This window comes from Antennarius striatus, chromosome 14, assembly GCF_040054535.1.
Source record: "Antennarius striatus isolate MH-2024 chromosome 14, ASM4005453v1, whole genome shotgun sequence".
Taxonomy (NCBI): domain Eukaryota; kingdom Metazoa; phylum Chordata; class Actinopteri; order Lophiiformes; family Antennariidae; genus Antennarius; species Antennarius striatus.
The window spans coordinates 8,555,002-8,577,844 of record NC_090789.1 but is presented as its reverse complement, the minus strand read 5'-3'; the positions used below and the strand labels follow the sequence as shown (position 1 = coordinate 8,577,844).

At 40.7% G+C, this 22,843-nt stretch overlaps 1 protein-coding gene across 1 annotated transcript in view; it reads left to right on the top strand.

Moving 5' to 3' along the window:
• The window catches only part of csmd2 (CUB and Sushi multiple domains 2), a 267,965-nt gene that overhangs the window by 198,740 nt on the left and 46,382 nt on the right, over window positions 1-22,843 (top strand). Inside the window, 10 exon segments of the mRNA XM_068332262.1 lie at window positions 1,025-1,120; window positions 1,643-1,846; window positions 2,760-2,884; window positions 6,994-7,090; window positions 8,857-8,961; window positions 11,042-11,160; window positions 14,296-14,365; window positions 16,529-16,645; window positions 16,876-17,085; window positions 21,994-22,182. Coding sequence (XP_068188363.1) covers window positions 1,025-1,120; window positions 1,643-1,846; window positions 2,760-2,884; window positions 6,994-7,090; window positions 8,857-8,961; window positions 11,042-11,160; window positions 14,296-14,365; window positions 16,529-16,645; window positions 16,876-17,085; window positions 21,994-22,182 — 1,332 coding nt within the window.

The following is a 22,843-nucleotide window of genomic DNA, read 5'->3' as shown; positions in this document are numbered from 1 at the left end:
TATACATTTTTTTGCACATATCTCAAGAACCGGATAAGAGAGGAAGACTAAACACGTTATATTGAGGGAGGCAAGGGGATGAAAATTAGATCACAACCTTGACCTTGAAAAAATAGATGGTCAAATTTTCACTTTTATACTTTTTTAGGTACACATCTCTGAAACCCGATGATATAATCACAAAACAAAAAGAATCATTTTCAGGAAGCCAGAGGCACAAAAATGGGATGATGACCTTCACTTTTGGTGAAAAGCTAAATACTTTATAGTATAATATAGAATTCATTGCTGCGACTCTTAAGAAAGTAGGACATGATTTGATTTTGTGTTTAAACAAATACTAATGACGTTTAAAAAAAAAAAAGGGTGAGCTCTGCCACTGATTCAACAGAAACTGCCTTAATTACCTATAGATTCACGGATAGTTTGAACTTGGTGAACAGAACACAATTATGCCAGGGGAAAAGAAAAAATAATTAACCTTGAATCAATTTTTTTTTTTAATTATTTGGTTTTAAATTTAAACAAAATATTTAAAGCTCATATCCCCACGAAAGCAGCTATTCAGCTCCATGAACGTGATCTGGTGCACTGTGGCAGGCTGTGATCAGTTGTATACATGACATGATGTTATCAGTGCCAATAAACAGGGAACCCATAACATCAGAATGGAGCTGAAAGGAAATTGTTGCTTATTCAATAAGCTTGGTATTTTGTGATAGTGTAATATTAGGAGACTCTAAGTACTATCCATGCATTTGCTTATATTGATATGGCTTATAAATCCTTATGCATGTGCATTTTCATTGGTCTAGACACTTTTTTTTTAAAACTTTCATTTATTTTTGTAAATAAATATATCTACATAGGGAAAACTGCAATAAACCCTTTTTCAATAAATTATGAGCAAATGTCAAATAGCTTGACTTTTTTCATGTTGAAAATGTGGACACAAACATGATGGCTATGTGAATAAGTCTATAGAATGAATTACATACTGTTTCTTTGAATTTCTTCATCTCAGGCGAATCATTGCCATTAGCAACCTCCAACCAGATCCTGATTCGCTTCACCTCCAAATACCAGTCCAGCTCTAGAGGATTCCACCTGGTCTATCAGGGTAAGTTTGAACACACTCAAGGCTTGTTTCTTCTGGACTCCCTCTTCTCCACCAATCAGAGTCACCATCCATAATACTGTACTGTAGATGAGCTGTAGAATGATTTTGTGAGGATTCACCTTCAGCTACTATTTCACCTGTCAGTAGTTTTGGTGTCCATCAACACTGTAGGAGTGTCACTGTCTATGGAAAAGGATGTTCTAAAATCAATGACTTTTTCCTTAGAATTATTTTCCTTGAATAATGCACCGTACCAACGTTTGCTGACAGCCGGTTTGAGAGCAAGGGGCAAACAAAGTTCATTCCACATTTCATTCTGATAATGACACCGATTTTTTTTGAAGATGACAGCTCTTTGGCACTCTTGTATAAAAACTGAACGTAACCTCAAAAGTATCATTAAGTGATTATAAGCCAGTGACAGAGATCCTCTACCCTACCACCACAAGTTATATTTTATCATAAACACATAAAGAGCTAAAATCAATCTGTAAAATCTGGCTTTTGCTTTGTTCTGTAAAGCTGTACCACGAACCAGTGCCACACAGTGCAGCTCAGTCCCTGAGCCCAGAAATGGCCGCCGTATGGGTAACAATTTTGCTGTCGGAGCTGTGATCCGCTTTGAGTGCAGCCCAGGTTATATGCTGGAGGGATCCAGTGCCATCGAGTGTTTGACAGTTCCCAATGCCCTGGCACAATGGAACATCTCCATACCCAGCTGTATAGGTAATGAATACCCACCAATGAATACCTACACATACACATTTATTTGTTTCACTGTCTTTATTTGCTGGTTCATTGCTTTGCTCTATATGTATGCTTCTGTCTCTTTCAAGCCCTTGTTCATATGACACAAACATAGGCTGCAAGGTATTGCTTGTAGCAATACAGTATGATTTAGCCACACAATACGCAGGTGGCAGGCACTGCTCAGGGTCACAAATACAAGCAGACAGATACACAAACTCAAATGGAGAGCTCCACTTGACGCACATTACGTACAGCTGTAGCAGATGCTCTTATGCCATCAGCAGATGTTTAAATGTGCAGACCAAGCTGGGGAAACTGTTCGAGGACTGCCAATACTTAAAGTTACTTACAATGTGTGTGTGTGTGTGTGTGTGTGTGTGTGTGTGTGTGTGTGTGTGTGTGTGTGTGTGTGTGTGTGTGTGTGTGTGTGTGTGTGTGTGTGTGTGTGTGCTAGGTGAAGTTTACCAAGTCTTAACAGAATTCCAGATTTCTCTGGAAACAAGCATAAAATGCACAGTGTAGATGATTTAATGTTAATAATTTTTCATAATTGTTTTGTTTCTAAGTTTGTCTTATGTATTTGCTTTTTTTTTTTTTACTTGTCTGACATTTTATTACAATTTGACACTCTTAGCAGCAGAATTAAACCTACACTTGTGAAAAAAAGTGAAGGACATTTAATGATTACACTTTTTATATTAATTTAAAGGTGCAATTTTATGATTCTATCCAGTCTTTCTGTCCTTCTATCTTTATACATTCATACATATGCTCGTACTTGTCAAAAATGCATTATTCGTAACGGATACTCATCTGAAACAAGTACCTAGCTCGACCCTACTGCTGATATTAGTGTTGTCTTCTCATTTCTCTCACTTCTTTTCTCCAGTTCCTTGTGGAGGTAATCTTACCCATCGAACTGGCACCATCCTCTCACCTGGCTTTCCTGAGCCATACCTCAACAGCCTCAACTGTGTCTGGAAAATCACTGTGCCTGAAGGATCCGGAATCCAGGTTTGCGTAATATTTCTAGTACAAATTTTGTAAATAATGATAGTCCAGTAATGAGTCAGAGATGGATTCAGCCACAGTTATAGCATGATTTTTGAAAGTAAAAGTTGTTGAGAAAGATGGTAGCTTATATATGTATGAAAATATACATGTATATACAAAAGATCTTAACAGTACCTTACTGTAAAGACTGGATTTACAGCTTTCAGACTGCAGGAGAGCTGCATTATATTGAATTTACAGTGTATACTTAACAGAGGAAACTCTCAGTTTCACTTAGGAAAAATGCTTAAGGTTGCACAACCTGAAAAAAAACTAACTATAATTGACTCTTCATGTACTTTAAATTCCTTTTTTTATGAGTTAATTCACTTGGCAATGTTTATGTTTGATTTGTGTGTGATGGAGCTCCACAAGGACCTGTGCAAGTTCCCATTGGATCCTCCCTTGGAAAGTATTTTTCAGGCTTATGCTCCAGCCTCAGTGGCTAATGACCTTTGGGCCTTCCCTCAACTATTAGTTCCATCACTTCAGATTACTGTCCTTGCAGGTCAAATGTACAAGGTGGCCCATAAGCACACTTAACATGCTGCCCTGCACACCAACACTGAAATAGTTTGGCATTGAATTTAACCAAGAGAGCTGACTGTTCTACCCACCTTCTGAAAGGAACATCATGACAGTGACATATTTGCATACCGAACTGACAATACTGGGGAGATGGCACCCGTGTGTTTGGCTTATTGTTTATTGCTACTTCGTTGTTTTGTTTTCTTGTGGTTTTTAATCATCAACACTGAACAGTTTGAGTCTCAGGTGGTGTATAATCACTAATTTCTCCTGAGTCTTCGGAAAAAATACCAGCAATATTGTTACATTTTACGACAACAATCGGTTGTCCACATTGCTTGTGAGGATTCTGCCTGACCTGTACCAGGGCCAGCCCCAATTCCCCGGCATAAGCGCTCCCACCATCGAGGCAGTTGTGTTGGTCGGCTGGTGAAGCTGATCCTGTTGTCGGGTATTTGGATGGATTTTGGCCCCGCCAGCTGCGTTCTCCTCATCTCTTTCAGGGCGGGCTGGATGACCAGTTTCTGAAGACATTGTCCCAATCCACTGGACCTCCGGAACCGACTCCCATCAGGATTGGCCTGGTGAATGCCAGATCCCTGGTGAACAGAACTTTCATTTTGAGGGATTTCTTCCGCTCCTGTTGCCTGAATTTCTGTGTGACAGAGACCTGGATCAGTACAGATGAGTGCAGTTCTGGTTGAACTTTTACATCCGGGCTGCTCCGGAAGGACGTGGTCATCCCTGAGGTGGAGTTTGTCATAGTGAACCCATAACCAGTTTCATAGCAAATGAAGACAGCTATCAAATTGGAATTGTTGTCTGTATTTTGATGAATGAAAGCAGTTATAGCTCTTTTAAGTGATCTGAGAGCTGAAATGAAATTGACTTTATTTTAGGTATTGACAGAGGGAACTCAGAGGCTAGGCTGTTTAAAGAAGCGTCTGGACTGGAAGTGTTTCGATCAATATTCAATCAAAGATCTTGAGGACCACGGATCAGTTTGGAGAACATTTCATACAGTGTAGTTGGATATCTGACAGCTGCATGACATTCACTTAAAAAAGCATGATATGATACCTTTAATACTCTACAGCCTGTTAGCTTGGAAGCATCACCTGAAACATGTAATAAGAAGAATATAGAAGAATATAGAATAATCATACTTTATTTGTGCGAAAATGGAAAATTATCTTTTCACTCACCAAATACAGAGTTAGTCATGCACATATACTGTATGTTGTATACAGGCCCCTGAGCAAACACACAACACACTAGGGGCCTGTAGGCATGCAATTAGTATATATATATAAGGGGAAGCAGAGTGAAGGCTCGCGTGAGGGATGCGCCCCAAATGAGCAGTTTGTAGGGTGGACTGCGCCTTGCTCAAGGGTGCCTCGGCAATGGCTGGGACACCTCCCACCGTCAGCTTACACCCTGGAGGATGTCTTGGTGGCAGTGGGAATTGAGCCGCCGATGACTTTGCTGTCTGGTCTTCAAGACGTCGGCTCTACCGCTGAACCACTGCCGTCCAAATACTTCTTATTAATATGGTTGCTACTGCTAGGGCTTTGATTTCTGCTTCTACATCTGACTCCATTGACCCTGTTCCATGTTCTGTGGTTTTCAGTACGTTTGTGCCTGTGTCTCTGCCGTGCTTGGAAGATCTGGTTGGCCATATTAAATGATCAGGTTGTCCATGCTGCCATGACCTCTCCCCTCAGTTATTCACGGAGGTTTTTCCTAGGGCAGCGCATTCTTGCTATCTTTGTTCTGGTGTTGTTCCCCTTAGTTTTAAACATGTGGTAGTGCAGTCCCTTCTAAAAGGCCTTGATAGCAGTGTGCTAGCCAATTTTAGGCCCATCTCCTAGCTGCCTTTTATTTCCAAAATACTGGAGAAAGTTCTTCATCCCCAGTTAAAGGCTTTTCTGGCTGAGTATGGTGTCCTTCAGGTATTTCAGTCTGAATTTAAAACATTGCGTAGCAGAGTCGGCCCTTTGAGAGTTTTTAATGACATATTTATGGCGAACAACTCTAGTGACCATGTAATTCTTATTCTGCTGGACCTAATTGTGGCCGTTGACACTGTGGACAAAAAAACTGTAGTGGCCCGGTTACACCACCTACCAGGCATTAGTAGTACTGCTCTATACTGGATTAGATATTATCTAGCAGACAGATGTTGACTGTTTGCCCTGGCAACCAGGAGTCCATCTCTGCTCCATTGTTGTATAGGATTCCATGGGGGTCACTTGTTCTCCCTGTATCTATTGCCTCTGAGCTCAAAGGGATCTCAGAGGGTATTGGGCCTTTTCTGTTGCTGCTCCTATCTTGTGGAATGAGCACTCACTGCTCGTCAGAAAATCCTCTACGCTGTCCACCTTTAGGAATATGCCTAAAACTCATTTAACTCATTACGATTTGGCTTTTTACCCGAGAGAAATCTCGATGATACCAGTGTTACACACACGTTGAATGTCCTTGAGGCTCTGCCGTTTTGGTGTTTTATGGACATTTATTTACTTATCTATTAATTATGACATGAACCCTGGTGTTGTTTGGTTGCATATGCACAGCACATGCAACCAAGCAGCATCAACTGCTGTTTATCAACAACTACTTTTTTTTTAAGTGCTATATAAATAAAGTCGAGTCGAGTTGAGTTCCCTAAGGTGACACCCTAGAGAACCAACACGCTGCTGCAGCTGCAACTTGGTGACTGCCTCATCCTATCATTATGACCCTTATTTGTCTCTATTCAGACTGTTTCTCACCATGATCACTCTCATTGTTGCCCCTCCCTCCACCAGATTAGATTGGAGTATCACGATCTAAACCAGAACTTAAAGGAGCTAGTAGCCTTGCCATTACCTTTGGAGTTACACCCCTCCAATGAAATATCAATCTCTCTCTCTCTCTCTCTCTCTCTCTCTCTCTCTCTCTCTCTCTCTCTCTCTCTCTCTCTCTCTCTCTCTCTCTCTCTCTCTCTCTCTCTCTCTCTCTCTCTCTCTCTCTCTCTCTCTCTCTCTCTCTCTCTCTCTCTCTCTCTCTCTCTCTCTCTCTCTCTCTCTCTCTCTCTCTCTCTCTCTCTCTCTCTCTCTCTCTCGGACTCTTTGGGATGTGCCACAGCCCCTGCCACCCCTGTAATTGCATCGTATCCAATCTATAACCATCACAGCCAGAGGACCAGCGGGAAAAATGGACATGAGAAGGACAGAATAGGAGACTTGGAAAGAGTGGAAGAGCAAAAGGGATCTGCTGAAGACATGGGAACTTTATTCAACATATTATATTATGAATGTTATGAAGACACAAACAAAAACGGTTCATTTTCATTCCATTTGTAATTTTTCCTGCATTTTATATTATAAAAGGTCAGGAAACCTACTTCCTCAATTGCTTAGCGTTCTAAAGCAAACTAAGTTTAATATCCATCATTTAGGCAGCTTTTAGTAGTTATATAGATATTTAACTTCACTGCTACTGTTCTTCTCCTTTAATCGTAACTTTTTAAATAAAAATGTATAACTCTCCTGTCTCAGATTCAGGTCATCAGCTTTGTCACAGAACAGAACTGGGACTCACTGGAGGTGTTTGATGGAGGAGACAACACTGACACTATGCTTGGCAGCTTCTCAGGTATTACCATACATAAACATTTGTACAGTATGTGCATCTTCCTTTCCTTTCAGCTTTTCCCTTCAGGGGTCGCCACAGCGAATCAATTGCCTCCATCTAACCCTGTCTTCTGCACCCCCTTCTCTCACACCAACTACCTTCATGTCCTCTTTCACTACATCCATAAACCTCCTCTTTGGTCTTCCCGTAGGCCTCCTGCCTGGCAGTTCAAAACTCAGCATCCTTCTACCAATATACAGTGGTACCTCTACTCATAAAATTAATAGGTTCCGGAAGAAATTACGTAAGTAAAAAATTTCGTAAGTAGAGACGTGTTTTCCATGCAAATGCCCTAATCCGTTGCAAGCCCCCAAAAATTCTGAAATAAATGTTTTATAGAGCAAAAAAAATCATTAAAACATTTAAAAAATACATGTTACGATTAGATGATTACACAATAAATGACATTTATGCTTTCCTCATATTTTTTTGCCCTCTTTGGTTCATGCGCTATTGCCTCACCATGCAAAACAACAGAGTGAATTCCGGTCCTCCTTTTGAACTTCTATAACCACCCACGCAATGCCTTAAACTCCTTAAACTTCCTTTTGTTTTAATAACGTGGCGATTATAGATGCATTATGGCCATATTCTTTGGCGAGATCAACCAAGTGCATCCCTTTTTCATGATTTTCTATTAGCTCTTGCATTGTTTGTATGGACAAAAAAAGGATTTCTTTGTCTTTTCTTTTCCTCTTTTCTCCGTCACTTTCTTGGGGTCCATAACAAATACTCATAAAGTTAATACAGTACAGTATATTTGCGCAAAACTATCAGAACACCTCACGGGTCGAGAGCCGAATGTAGGGACCCTGCATAAACCCCGATCTAGCTCCACACAGAGGTTCCTCTTAGCCAGTGGGAATCCAGGAAGATACTAGGTAATAGCCAGTGGCAGAGCAGCTATGAGAATGTTGCGTTCAGGAACCTGTGGGAGCTGTGAGTATCAGCCGATACTGTATTTTTACCTTTTGTAAGTCGAAATTTCTTTTGTAACTAGGGGCAAAATTTCGTAAGTAGAGACATTCTTAAGTAGAGGTATCACTGTATTAACTATCTCTCCTCTGGAGATGTTCAAACCATCTCAGTCTGGCCTCTCTGACTTTATCTCCAAAACCTCTAACATGTGCTGTCCCTCTGATGTACTCATTCCTGATCCTATCCATCCTGGTCACTCCCAAAGAGAACCTCAGCATCTTCATCTCTGCTACCTCCAGCTCTGACCTCTGTCTTTTCCTCAGTGATATTGTCTCTAGACCAAACAACATCGCTGGTCTCATCACAGTTTTGTAAACAGTTTTGTACAAGAAATTATATTTTTCCATGCATCTGTAGAAACATCCCACAAGCAGATGAGGCTGCTGGACTTGACTGTAGGCATCTGCTTTTTCAAATATTACTGTTCTTCTCACAACAATCCCGTGTTTATTCATAATTGCTATACATGCAAATACACAAACACACACACACCTTCATGCAGTCACACACACACACACACACACACACACACACACACACACACACACACACACACACACACACACACACACACACACACACACACACACACACACACACACACACACACACAAACACACATTCTTAAATCAGCAAGCAATAAAAAACAAAATTTTTCCAGATATTGGGGATTAGCTTACACAGTTCGTTATGGCAGGCCTGTGCAGTAGATAGCATAGCTAAACTCTAATATTAATCTTTTCCCCAAGGCACCACTGTACCGGCTCTCCTCAACAGCACTTCCAACCAGCTCTACCTCCACTTTTATTCTGACATCAGTGTGTCTGCCGCTGGATTCAGGCTTGAATACAAAAGTAAGTGAAAAGAGTTCATGCAGCTTGATCTCAAGTATTGACAGCCTACATATTTTTCATCAAGCTGTCGATAGATGTTGTCTTTCCTGTGTTTCTGTATTATTATTTAATTATTTTAGTATTCACTCCATCGACGGTTGTTTGTGTCACAGATGTTGGTTGTTTTTTGTTTTTCTGCATAGATGTATTCGTGTGTGTGTGCGTGTGTGTGCGCGCGTGTGTGTGTGTGAGTGTGTGTGTGTGTGTGTGTGTGTGTGTGTGTGTGTGTGTGTGTGTGTGTGTGTGTGTGTGTGTGTGTGTGTGTGTGTGTGTGTGTGTGTGTGAGATGTTAAGCAGTCATTTGAAAGGTTTTCAAAGAATTTCAATGATATTTCTTTGGAGTTTCTGGTTACATTTTGAGGCTTACTTAAAGGGACAGTAAGGTCAAAATGAACCAGTTGTGTATACTTAATTAAACAAAAGTTTTGGTTCCATTTTTTTTTTTTTTTATGATCAACGGGGACTTGGAAACAAAAATACAGTGTGCCCTCGTGCATTTGCGCATCAACGCTCACAACTTCACTTCATCGCAGATTTTTGGTAGGCAGTCGTGTGATACCGTACACGCATTCTGTTGGCTGACGGCATCAGGAAGTGCGCTCTGTTCCCTGAGTCTCGGGCTTAACGTGAGACACAAAAGTGTTTTAAACAGTCAATAGAGTGTGTGAAAAGGTAATACAGCTAGAACTTGGTCTAATATCATGATGAAGAGGGTTCATAAACGTTTAAATTACCGTAAATAATAAGATAAATAGTTCTTCGTTCTATTGTGGAATTTATTAATCATGTGTGGTTCTTGGAATGCATTACCCGCGAGAAATGAGGACGCACTGTATATCATGTTACGGTGCGCTCCATGACAGCGGAAGTGATGCAATCGTAGACATCACGGTCAATCCATATCAGCGCCGTCACATTAATATAAAGCCATCGACAACATAATAAGCCAACATTATCATATTAAATTATCAAGAAATCATCTCAAATCATGTTGTGCTGACCCTCTAAGAGTTTCAGTGGATTTTTTTAGCTCTTGCACTGTTTGTCCCTGCACGCTTCTGTAGTTCTTAGTTGTAGTTCAGCTAGTCATGTCACTTGTTTCCACTCACGGTTCTTTTTCTTCCTGCTGTATCTACAAGGCTCATAAGTCTGAAAGCACATATTGTTTGAGTGACTAACTAGTTATAGTGTCCCATTTTGGTTTACTGTGTGATGTAAAAGTTAATTGCGCTACCAATGCTACCGCGCTAGCCCATCAATTGGATTTTCCATATTATGTTACCATTGAGCTAACCGTCATTTGTTACTATCGGACTGTGTAGAGATAATAACAACTCTAGTTTATATTAATATGTCTTGTATTTAGAAATGTATAAGGATCAGGGCCTGACATACTGTTTCTGCCTGTTTTATTTCAGTTTCACAGATCTTCTCAGTAAAATGACCTGTCTATCACTTTTGATATTATTTACTTTTCACGAGTGTTATAATTGCGTGATAATCTGGTCATAAAAACATTTATGCAATACCTGCAGTAGCTCCAGACATGAATTGGGAATTCAGAATAAATGGGTTGTCCGAAAATGATCTTACCTTCAAATTTCTTCGGAGATTTGAAGGTATGAGTACTTCATCCGGGTTGAAGTACTCATGGCAAATTCTCGGATCTTGTGTTGTAATGGCTGCCCTGACTGATGAAGAGATGGGTGTTGCCGATGACATTAGGACCCCATGTGACCACTGAATACGGAAGCTGCTGCAGCTCAGATTTAACTTTTTCCTGACTACAGGGATGATGTCAGAAAACAGGATTTTTTTTTTTTCACAATGATAAACAAAATATATATATTTCACTTTAAAATGACTTTTCTATACCTTTAAGAGATGGCATGGATTCAGGATTTTTATGACCCGCCTTACTTTGACTCTGGCTATCCTACGCTGCCATCACAGTTGATATAAATTGCCTTGGCACTCCATGTTCCCCTTACTTATTTTTTTGTGATGCAACTGTTTCTGTCATCTGTTCTTCATCCCACAGCGGTGTCTCTGACAAACTGCCCTGAGCCCGTGGTTCCTATGAATGGCATCAAGGTCGGGGAACGTCTTCAGATGAATAATGTGGTGTCTTTCCAGTGCGAACCTGGATACACTCTAGAGGTAATGATTGCTACATTGACATATATTTCAGCCATAAATGACCAAGCATCTTCATTTTCTTCCTCAGTATCTGTTCAATAAACTAGTAAAAATACCCACCACTCTTGAACTGTATAGTTTAATGATGCTAAAGTGATGGAAGGGTAACAATGACCGCCAAATTTTCAACTACAGGGTGCTAGTGGAAATTGGACTACTGTTGGTCAAACAAGGAGAGGAGGAAAGTATGTTCGTAGGAGGAGAGAGAAGAGGAACAATAAGAGTATAGGACTAATAGTACGGATGTTGAATGTTGGAACTATGACAGGAAAAGGTAGATACTTGGTTGACATGATGCAGAGGAGGAAAGTAGACATTCTGTGTGTCCAGTAGACCAGGTGGATAGGTAGCAAGGCTAGAAGTTTAGAAACAGAGTTCAAGTTGTCCTATCATGGTGTATATAGGAAGAAATGGAGTTATCTTCAAGGAGGAATTTGTTAGGAATGTCCTGAAGGTAAAAAGAGTGTCAGATAAAGTGATGAGTCTGAAGCTAGAAATCGAAGGTGTGATGTTCGATGTTAGTGGGTATGCTCCACAGGTAGGATGTGAGCTGGAGGAGAAGGAGAAATTCCGGTTGGACTTTGATGAAGTGATGCAGGGCATACCTAGAAGTGAGAGACCTGTCATTGGTGCAGACTTCAATGAACATGGTGGTGCAGGAAACAGAGGTGATGAGGAGGTGATGGGCAGGTTTGGTATCCAGAAGAGGAATGCAGAAGGACAGATGGTAGTTGACTTTGCAAAAAGGATGGACATGGCAATAGTGAATACTTTCTTCCAGAAGAGGCAGGAACATAGTGTGACGTATAAGAGTGGAGGTAGGAGCACACAGCTAGACTACATCTTGTGTAGACGGTGTAATCTGAAGGAGATCAGTGACTGCAAAGTAGTGATAGGCGAGAGTGTAGCCAAACAGCATAGGATGGTGGTGTGTAGGATGACTCTGGTGGTGAGGAAGATAAGGAGGGCAAAAGCAGGGCAGAGGATATAATGGTGGAAGCTGAAAAAGGAAGTGTCTCATGACTTATAGGAAGGAGTTAAGACACGCTCTGGGTGGTCAGGAGGTGCTTCCAGATGACTGGACAACTACGGCTAATGTGATCAGGGAGACAGTAGGAGAGTACTTGGTGTGTCATCTGGAAGGAAAGTAGATAAGGAGACTTGGTGGTGGAATGAGGAGGCACAGGAGTTTATACAGAGAAAGGTTAGGTAAGAATATGTGGGACACTGAGAGGACTGAGGGGAGTAGACAAGAGTACAGGGGGATGCAGCATAAAGGGAAAGTATAGGTAGCAAAGACTAAACAAAGGGTTTATGATGACTTGTATGCTAGATTGGACAGTAAGGAGGGGGAGACTGATCTATACAGGTTGGCAAGACAGAGAGACAGAGATGGGAAGGACATGCAGCAGGCTAGGGTGATTAAAGATAGGGATGGAAATGTATTGACAGGTGCCAGTAGTGTGATGGGAAGATTGAAAGAGTACTTTGAAGAGCTGATGAACGAGGAAGATGAGAGAGAATAACGGTACCACCATCAGGTGGTTCAGAGAGGATTTTAACCCTCTGCCTGAACACTACCACAGGACCTGTCCACCTGGTGAGTGCATATGCGCCAACACTTAGCGCCTCCCAAGAAATAAAGGACAAATTCTATGATGTACTTGAAGGGACCATAAAAAACATCCCCAAACTTGGTCAGCTTTACCTGATTGGTGACTTAAATGCAAGAGTTAGTGCCAACCACGACTCCTGGCGTTCTTGCTTGGGTCACCGTGGCATTGGTAAAATGAACGAGAATGGGCAGCGTCTCCTAGAGTTCTGTACACACCACAGCCTTTACATCACCAACTCATATTTCCAGTCTAAACCCCATCACAAAGTCTCTTGAAGACACCCACGGTCCCCCGCGTATGGACAGCAGCAAGACTGACCCAATCAAAGTTTCTGATTACCTCTCTGCCCTAGAGGAATCCTTCCCCCACCTACCCCAGTGTTGCTCTGCCCAGCAGTATGGGGATGGCTTATGGGACTCCATCCACAGTGCAGCCCTGAAGGTGTTTGGCAAGAGTGAGATGATCCAATGACCGGTTGAAGCCAATGCCCCTGTATTGGCACCGATCTTGGAAGAAAAATGCACTGCCTTAGATACTGGGCATCACCTGGCGGGATATGTACACCAACACAGCAGTCATTGAGACAGTGCAGCTTCCCAGCATGTACTCCCTTCTGAGGCAGCGTCGTCTCCGCTGGCTGGGCCAAGTTCGAGGGATGGACAATGGTCGTATCCCAAAGGACATCCTCTATGCAGAACTGTCATCTAGCAAGAGATCAATTGGTCACCCTCAGCTATGCTACAAGAACATCTGAAAGCACGACCTCAACTCATACAACATCAGTCCTGCCACATGGGAGGCTGTAGCACAGGACCGCCTTCAGTGGCATGGGCTGCTCTCATATGAATCCACCCTGGCTCAACAGCACGGAGCAAAGAGGACAAGGAGGATACAAAAACAACCGGAAAACACCATACCATCAACAGCTCTGGGACTGGCCTACAAGTGTGTCACCTGCGGCCAAGTCTGCCTCTCCCGCATTGGTCTTTTCAGCCACAGCAAAAGCTGCAGCAAACCCTAACGCCCCTGGCACAAGATATCTATGGTCTTCCGAGACTGCGATGCAGAGAGACATATGACCAAAAATTTTTGTCAGAATCTGAAGTTTAGGCATTATGTATGTGTGCTTTGATACAACAAATTAGTCAGCAACATACAATTTTATTCGACACTTGAAACTCCAACAGTCTGTGTTTTTCTTTTGACTGTTGTTTTTGCTATTATTTTTGTCTTCATTTCAATTTAGAAAAGTGGCTACAGAGCTTTAAAATAGCTTATTTTTACAGTGTACCATTAAATCTGATTATTGTGTGATCCTAAATCTCTGTTATCTTGTCACTTCAAATGGATGTGCTTTAGACCTGGGGAAAATTCAGATAATTATAGTAAAGGAAGAGCATCACAATACAGAAGAAATTATTGTCTTCCCAGATTTTGGTTTTGTATGTGTTCATACATTGTTGCATGGATGCTATTTCAGGGGAACTCACATATCACCTGTATGCCAGGAACTGTCAGACGATGGAACTACCCACCTCCTCTCTGCATAGGTAGGGATACTTTATTTCACTGCTAACATATCCAGCTCTTTCTACTTTTTTGCGTGTCATTTATACACACATTTATTTCACTGACCATTTATTTCACTAAGCATTGTATAGAAAATAACACTTTTTTAAAAAAAATTCTGTTACTTGTTATACATACAAACACCCTTTATGGCATAACGTGAATTCACTTGAAATTAAAGAAAATATGAGTTGTACATAAGTAAAGTAAAAAAACACAATCATATTTAACATGATTGTTTTTGTTTAATGTTTTGCACATTTAAATTTTCATCTTGAAAACTGATCACAAACTGAGCGAAACTCACTTCCTTTTGAGTTTTCGAAGGCTACTTAATTCCATGTCAGGTCTTGAACGGTTTGCATAAGATTTACTGTATACTGATATCAGGAATTTTGCGATTACATGTTGCATTTTTTCTAAAATAGGATAGCATCTGACCCATCACGTTCCCCCCTAAACACAGTGATAAGGCACACTGACATTCTTTGAATAGTTTTGGCCTCTAGCTGATATCTCATTAATTTCTTGATCTCCTTCCCTGCTTCCTTTCTTTCCTTTTCCAGTACTTGTCTTTCTTTTCCTCCTTGAGTCGACTAATTCTTTTACAATTAATTTCAGCATCTTCTACTCTTTTTTGTTTTTACTTTATTTTCAAGATCTAATATTCTTTTAATCTTCTTTGATCACATCACAGCTTCCCAACAGTTCATGTTGTAATTTCACCTCCAATTTTTTTTCCTTATAAATCATAATCCTGGATTTCCATGAAGACATGGAAACATTTATATATCATTGGATTAAGTTTAAAAGAAAAGGATGAAGGACATCAAATGATATAATATATTGTGCATCATTATCTCATGTAGAATGGAAAGACATCCTGAGTTCTACTATTTCTCAAGATGGTATGGAATTTAAATGGGATTGTGGAATTTTGTTTCTTCTTTTTTTGTTTCAATTGTAAGATGTTAATTCCGTAAAATAATTTCAAACCATCACTAATGAAAATTACTGATCAGAGGCATTGACCTGCCTTTATTTCCTTTAACCAATACTATACCCTGTGAAATCACAGGGTTGGTTTCCACTTTGGTACTGAATAATTTCCCAACATTTTTAACCTCTGCTCAAATGGTTTTGGGATTATGATTCAATTGACTGAATTCTGTTTTTTTGTTTGTTTGTTTTTTGCTTTTTTTTCTGTTTATTTTTGGTTGTTTGTGTAACACCCGTTCAGAATTTAGTGAGTTAAAATATGAGAACTTACTGGATGTTGGGCCAATGCGGAGGTTCGACTACTGGAGCAGGAGGTGTAATAAATGAGACAACTCAGTCAGTGTGGGTAGATGACATGTATTAAAATTTTATAAACTTAATCGGTCATCTCTGCCAATAATTCAGAACAACATACAAAATCACATTTCATAATAAAAGAAAATGGGCCCGAAAATCAATAAAATAATAAACAAAACACACATACACATACCCCGGGGTTCCGTATCTTTCTTTCAGGAATTGAACTCCAAAGTCTTTGTCCATCCAAAGAAAATTGATGAATCCTAAATCAATCAGTTCCAAATCAGATCCTGGTACAGTGGCTCGCCATCTTTGGATTGGACACTACGTGGAATCTGGAATCCGAAAAGGCGACGGTGTGGCGCCAGCATCAATCAGCGGTCTCCGTAGATTCCCGTGATGGAAAACAGTTCAGAAAATGCCAAGTCTTGATTAGCCCACAAAACTTGTCAAAACTTTCTCTCTCCCTCTAATGTTCCGGCGTGGTGCACGGGAACATCTTTATTCTCTATTTTCCTTCTTTCTCATCCTTCTCTCCGCCGTCTCTCTCCTCACTCTCTCGCGCTGTCTCCCTTCTTCTTTCGCGCGCTCACCCGGCGGAAATCACCTGCGCCGCTTTCGCGGGCCTTTTTTCAAAATAAAAGTCATTGACTTCCCTTTTCACAATAATATTTCTAAACGCAATTCTAATGCATGTCTAAATTGAAGTACTGCTTTTAGTAATAGATTACCGCTTAGTACGGTAACCCTTTATACCGACAGGGTTACATTTGCTTTGCTTTTTGTTTTGTTTTTGATCTGGGATTTGCAGATGCTAATGAAATTCTTTGTCTGCCCTCTGCCAGCTCAATGTGGTGGAATCCACGAGGAGCTGGAAGGCATGATACTTAGTCCTGGGTTCCCTGGTAATTATCCCAGCAACAGTGACTGCACCTGGAGGATCTACTTGCCTGTTGGTTATGGTGAGTTTCATGCTTATAAAAATCTTTACTGGCATTTCCACACTCAGGGATCCATTAATTATGCATATGGTTTGATTATGGCATGATATTTTACATTCGAAGATACCTGTTGTTATTTAGAGCTCTTTTTTTGTGTATGAGAGTCTTTGTACGGTTATGTAACTGTTTCAGTATTTCTCTTTTCAATTTCCTACCCCTACTTTTGTAACGGTCTTTACCTTGTTTCCCAGGAGCCCACATGCAGTTCCTCAACTTCTCCACAGAGGCCAACCACGATTTCCTAGAGATCCGCAATGGGCCCCTTGACACTAGTGCAGTGATCGGTCGTTTCAGTGGCCAAGATATTCCCTCTTCCCTCCTCACCACCTCACATGAAACCACAGTATATTTCCACAGTGATCACTCACAAAACAAACCAGGGTTCCGGTTTGAGTACCAGGGTAAGACAGCAGACAGGATAGGAAAGTCCACCTCCTAGTTAAAGATGCAAATGATAGGAGTTGAAATATTGTTACAGACAAAAAATATAAGTGTGTCGATTTATATGTTGGATTATCAGCCTTCTAGTGACTATGTGTTTATGTCAGCTGAAAGGAATATATACTATATATATATATATATATATATATATATATATATATATATATATATATATATATATATATATATATATATATATATATATATAACATTATTCAATACTTTAACCAGATTTATTTTTTCTAATTCTAATAATTAAAAAAATAACCAGAGTTTTTTTGGGGGTTTTTTTTTGCTCAAGAATTGAGTTTGTATCAGTAATGTAAATCACCAAGCTTGCTCTAGCTAGTAATTACTGTTTTGCTGGATCCACTGACTTAACAGAGGTGCATGTAGTGCAACAATATTTATGCTAATACTGCTTCTGACAAACAGTGATATTTACTTCAACTGACACAAACACATAGTTATTAGAAAGCTGATCATCCAACATATTAATGGAGTCATATACAAATCAAATGTTCATATGTGGGATTTTCACATTTTCTCCGCAAGTTAACTTATGTACCATTACTGCCACTTCATGTGACATATGAAGTAGTGCTGTCAAATTAATTAAAGGATAATTACTTAATCTAATTAATCACATTTTAATCTCATACAGGCTAAATACCCCCAAATAAAGTATTTAAATTCTAGGATATTACAAAATTGTAGTGCATGACTAATCAATAGAATGCACCAAGAAGAGAAGATTTGAAATCCACATTTTTATTGGTTAAGTGTCCTTAATAAATGAAATTCAAAAGAAAAAAGGCCAAACACATCAGCAAACCAATTAGGCCAGGTGCATTTCTCAAAAATGCAATTCAAATACAGTTAAATGCTTGTGCACTGACTTGCCACTCGCGATTAATTGCGTTAATTTTTATAGCGCGTTAATTTGCAGCGTAGTTAATTAATCTAATTAAAGCATTAAAGTGACAACCCCAGTATAAAGCCATACTACTACTAAATAATTCCAATAATTTACTGGAATGTAGCCACATGAGGGCACAAGCCAGTGTCTTATTGTGCCGGTCCCAAGTCCAGATAACCACAGAGGGTTGTGTCAGGAAGGGCATCTGACGTAAAACTTTTGCCAAATCAAACATGCGAATCAAATCTATGACTTTCATCAAGTCCCAGGTTAACAATGACCGCCAAATTTTCAACTACAGGGTGCTAGTGGAAATTGGACTACTGTTGGTCAAACAAGGAGAGGAGGAAAGTATGTTCGTAGGAGGAGAGAGAAGAGGAACAATAAGAGTATAGGACTAATAGTAGGGATGTTGAATGTTGGAACTATGACAGGAAAAGGTAGAGATTTAGTTGACATGATGCAGAGGAGGAAGGTAGACATTCTGTGTGTCCAGAAGACCAGGCGGATAGGTAACAAGGCTAGAAATTTAGGAGCAGGGTTCAAGTTGTTCTATCATGGTGTAGATAGGAAGAAATGGAGTTATCTTGAAGGAGGAATTGTTAGGAATGTCCTGAAGGTAAAAAGAGTGTAAGATAGAGTGATGAGTCTGAAGCTAGAAATCAAAGGTGTGATGTTCAATGTTAGTGTGTATGCTCAACAGGTAGGATGTGAGTTGGAGGAGAAGGAGAAATTCCGGTTGGACTTTGATGAAGTGATGCAGAGCATACCTAGACGTGAGAGAGTTGTCATTGGTGCAGACTTCAATGGACATGGTGGTGCAGCAAACAGAGGTGATGGGAAGGTTTGGTATCCAGAAGAGGAATGCAAAAGGACGGATGGTGGTTGACTTTGCAAAAAGGATGGAAACAACTTTCATTAATACTTTCTTCCAGAAAAGGCAGGAACATAGGGTGACCTACTGTATATGTGTGGAGGTAGGAGCACACAGGTAGACTACATCTTGTGTAGACGGTGTAATCTGAAGGAGATCAGTGGCTGCAAAGTAGTGGTAGGCCTGAGTGTAGCCAAACAGCATAGGATGGTGGTGTGTAGGATGACAATGATGGTGAGGATGATGAAAAGGGCAAAGGCAGAGCAGAGGATGAAATGGTGGAAGCTGAAAAAGGAAGTGTTTCATGACTTATAGGAAGGAGTTAAGACAGGCTCTGGGTGGTCAGGAGGTGCTTCCAGATGACTGGACAACTACGGCTAATGTGATCAGGGAGACAGTAGGAGAGTACTTGGTGTGTCATCTGGAAGGAAAGTAGATAAGGAGACTTGGTGGTGGAATGAGGAGGCACAGGAGTGTATACAGAGAAAGGTTAGGTAAGAATAGGTTGGACACTGAGAGGACTGAGGGGAGTAGACAGGAGTACAGGGGGATGCAGCATAAAGGGAAAGTATAGGTAGCAAAGACTAAACAAAGGGTTTATGATGACTTGTATGCTAGATTGGACAGTAAGGAGGGGGAGACTGATCTATACAGGTTGGCAAGACCGAGAGATGGAGATGGGAAGAACATGCAGCAGGTTAAGGTGATTAAAGATAGGGATGGAAGTCTATTAAGAAAAGCCAGTAGTGATGATGGAAAGAGTACTTTGACGAGTTGATAAATAAGGAAAATGAGAGAGAACAAAGACTTGAAGAGGTGACTGTTGTGATGCAGGAAGTAGCAAAGATTAGTCAGAATGAAGTGAGGAGGGCATTAAAGAGGATGAGGAGTGGAAAGGTACTCGGTCATGAAATATGTAAGTGTCTAGGAGAGGTGGCTGTAGAGTTTCTAACTGGGTTGTTCAACAGTATCTTAGATAGTGAGAAGATGCCTGAGGAATGGAGGAGAAGTGTGCTGATGCCCATTTTAAGGAACAAAGACGATATGCAGAGTTGTGGCAACTACAGAGGAAAAAAGCTGATGATCCATACAATGAAGTTATGGGAAAGAGTAGTTGAAGGTAGACTAAGGGGAGAAGTGAGCATTTGTGAGCAGCAGTATGGTTTCTTGCGAAAAGAGAGTACTACAGATGCAGTATTTGTGTTGAAGATGTTTATATAGAAGTAGAGAGAAGGCCAGTGGGAGCTGCATTGTGTTTTTATAGATCTGAAGAAAGCTTATAACAGGATGCACAGAGAGGAATTGTGGTATTGTATGAGGAAATCTGGAGTGGCAGAGAAGTATGTTAGAGCAGTGCAGGACATGCATGAGTGTAAGACAGTGGTGAGGTGTGCTGTAGGTGTGACAGGCGGGTTCAAGGTGGAGATGGGACTGCATCAGGGATCAGCTCTGAGCCCCTTCTTGTTCGTGGTGATGGACAGGCTGAAAGATGAAGTTAGACAGGAATCTCCATGGACTATGATGTTTGCAGATGACATTGTGATCTATAGTGAGACAGGGAACAGGTGGAGGAGAAGCTAGAGAGGTGGAGGTTTGTCCATGAAAGCAGAGGAATGAAAGTTAGCTGCAGTAAGACAGAGTACATGTGTGTAAATGGAAGGGACCCAAGTGCAAGAGTGAAGTTATAGGGAGAAAAGATCAAGAAGATGGAGGATTTTAAGTACTTAGGGTCAACAGTACAGAGCAATGGAGTGTGGTAAAGAGGTGAAGAAGTGTGTGCAGGCAGGCCGGAACGGGTAGAGAAAAGTGTCAGGTGATGTGTGATTGAAGAGTTTTAGCTAAAATGAAAGGAAAGGTGTACAAAACTGGTGAGACCAGTGAGACCAGTTGTTTGGTCTGGAGACAGTGTCACTGAGGAAAAGACAGGAGACAGAGCTGGAGGTAGCCGAGATGAAGATGCTGAGGTTTTCTTTGGGAGTGACCAGGATGGATGAGGAATGAGTACATCAGAGGGACAGCACATGTTAGAGGTTTTGGAGATAAAGTCAGATAGGGCAGACTGAGATGGTTTGGACATGTCCAGAGGAGAGATAGTGAAGATATTGGTAGAAGGATGTTGACTTTTGAACTGCCAGGCAGGAGGCCTAGAGGAAGACCAAAGAGGAGGTTTACGGATGTAGTGAAAGAGGACATGGAGGTAGTTGTTTTGAGAGAAGAGGATGCAGAAGGCAGGGTTAGATGGAGGCAACTGATTCGCTGTGGCGACCCCTGAAGGGAAAAGCCAAAAGGAAAAGAAGATTCCAAGAACTGACTGGATCAGTGTAATGAGCTTGAAAGGGCTAATAAATTTTCCATATCTAGAAAGCTCTTTAATAATCTTTTAAGTACTTAAAAGATTTTTTTTACCACACGCCCATGATAATCTTCGTTGCTTTTCCACATGGCTGCATGAATAAATTCCCTTTCACTACAAATTCAACTGGTATTCAAAGTTTGTATACGTACTTGGAATACCTGTTTGAATACCTGAATGAACAAACAAGTCGGCAAATTCAAAGGTAGCATAAGCCATTTATGTAACTGTGTACATTAGTTACAAATCAAGCATTAAATGTGCAAATACCATCTACTTTCAAAATTATATGCTACCAAGAGTGGCTCTGATCATGGAAATCAATCCATTTAGTCTGGTTCTTCGGCTCTCACTGTTTTGCTTTTGTATTCAAAAGGGAGAAAAAAATATCTTCCCACACTATTTCTAATGACAATATTTTACACTTCTGGAACAAGTCGGACTCACTGCTGCCCCCACCCCCCACTTACCCCTTTACTGAGTAGGAATGAATGAGAGTTTGAGTACGGGGGTGGGCGTAGTTGAGAGAGGAGAATTAAAGCAAAAAGTACAGAATGATCTAAATATAGCACTTTCAATATCTTTAGAGTGCCCACATGTTTTCCAGTGATGTTCAAATTAACTGCAAACTGCTTTAAACTAAATGGTGTTTGAATAAAAACTTTATTGGGAAAATTATGCTGATTTAAACAGATTAATGCTCATGTTGTTTTCTCCCTAAGCTTACGAGCTACAGGAGTGTCCTGATCCAGAGCCTTTCCACTATGGTGTAGTGGTGGGTGCTGGCTACAACGTTGGCCAGTCCATTTCCTTCGAGTGTTTGCCTGGTTATCAGTTAATGGGACATTCCATCCTCACCTGTGAGCACGGCACTACCCGAACTTGGGATCACCCTCTTCCTCGATGTGAAGGTAAGCATGTTAGAATTGTCGATGCCCCCATCCTGTGTTATAAAAAAAACCCCACTATTGCCCCATTAATGCTGACCCGAAGTGCTAACATCCCAATTTTCTGTTTCAAATATATTGAGCTATTACATCATTAGTCTGAAGTGTGGTTATTGAGATAATGATTATCTATTATGAAATATGCAATTAAACTAAATTACCATCCCATTTTAATGAAGCCGCAGTAAGACAAGTGTACATGTGTGTGAATGAGAGGGGCCCAAGTGGAAGAGTGATGTTACAGGGAGAAGAGATCAAGAATTTTTAGTACTTAGGGTCAACAGTCCAGAGCAATGGAGAGTGTGGAAAAGAGGTGAAGAAGCGTGTACAGGCAGGATGGAACGGGTGGAGGAAAGTGTCAGGTGTGATGTGTGATCGAATAGTTTCAGCTAAAATGAAAGGAAAGGTGTACAAAACTGTGGTGAGACCAGCGATGTTGTTTAGTCTAGAGACAGTGTCACTGAGGAAAAGACAGGAGACAGAGCTGGAGGTAGCAGAGATGAAGATGCTGAGGTTCTCTTTGGGAGTGACCAGGAAGGATAGGATCAGGAATGAGTACATCAGAGGGACAGCACATGTTAGAGGTTTTGGAGATAAAGTCAGATAGGGCAGACTGAGATGGTTT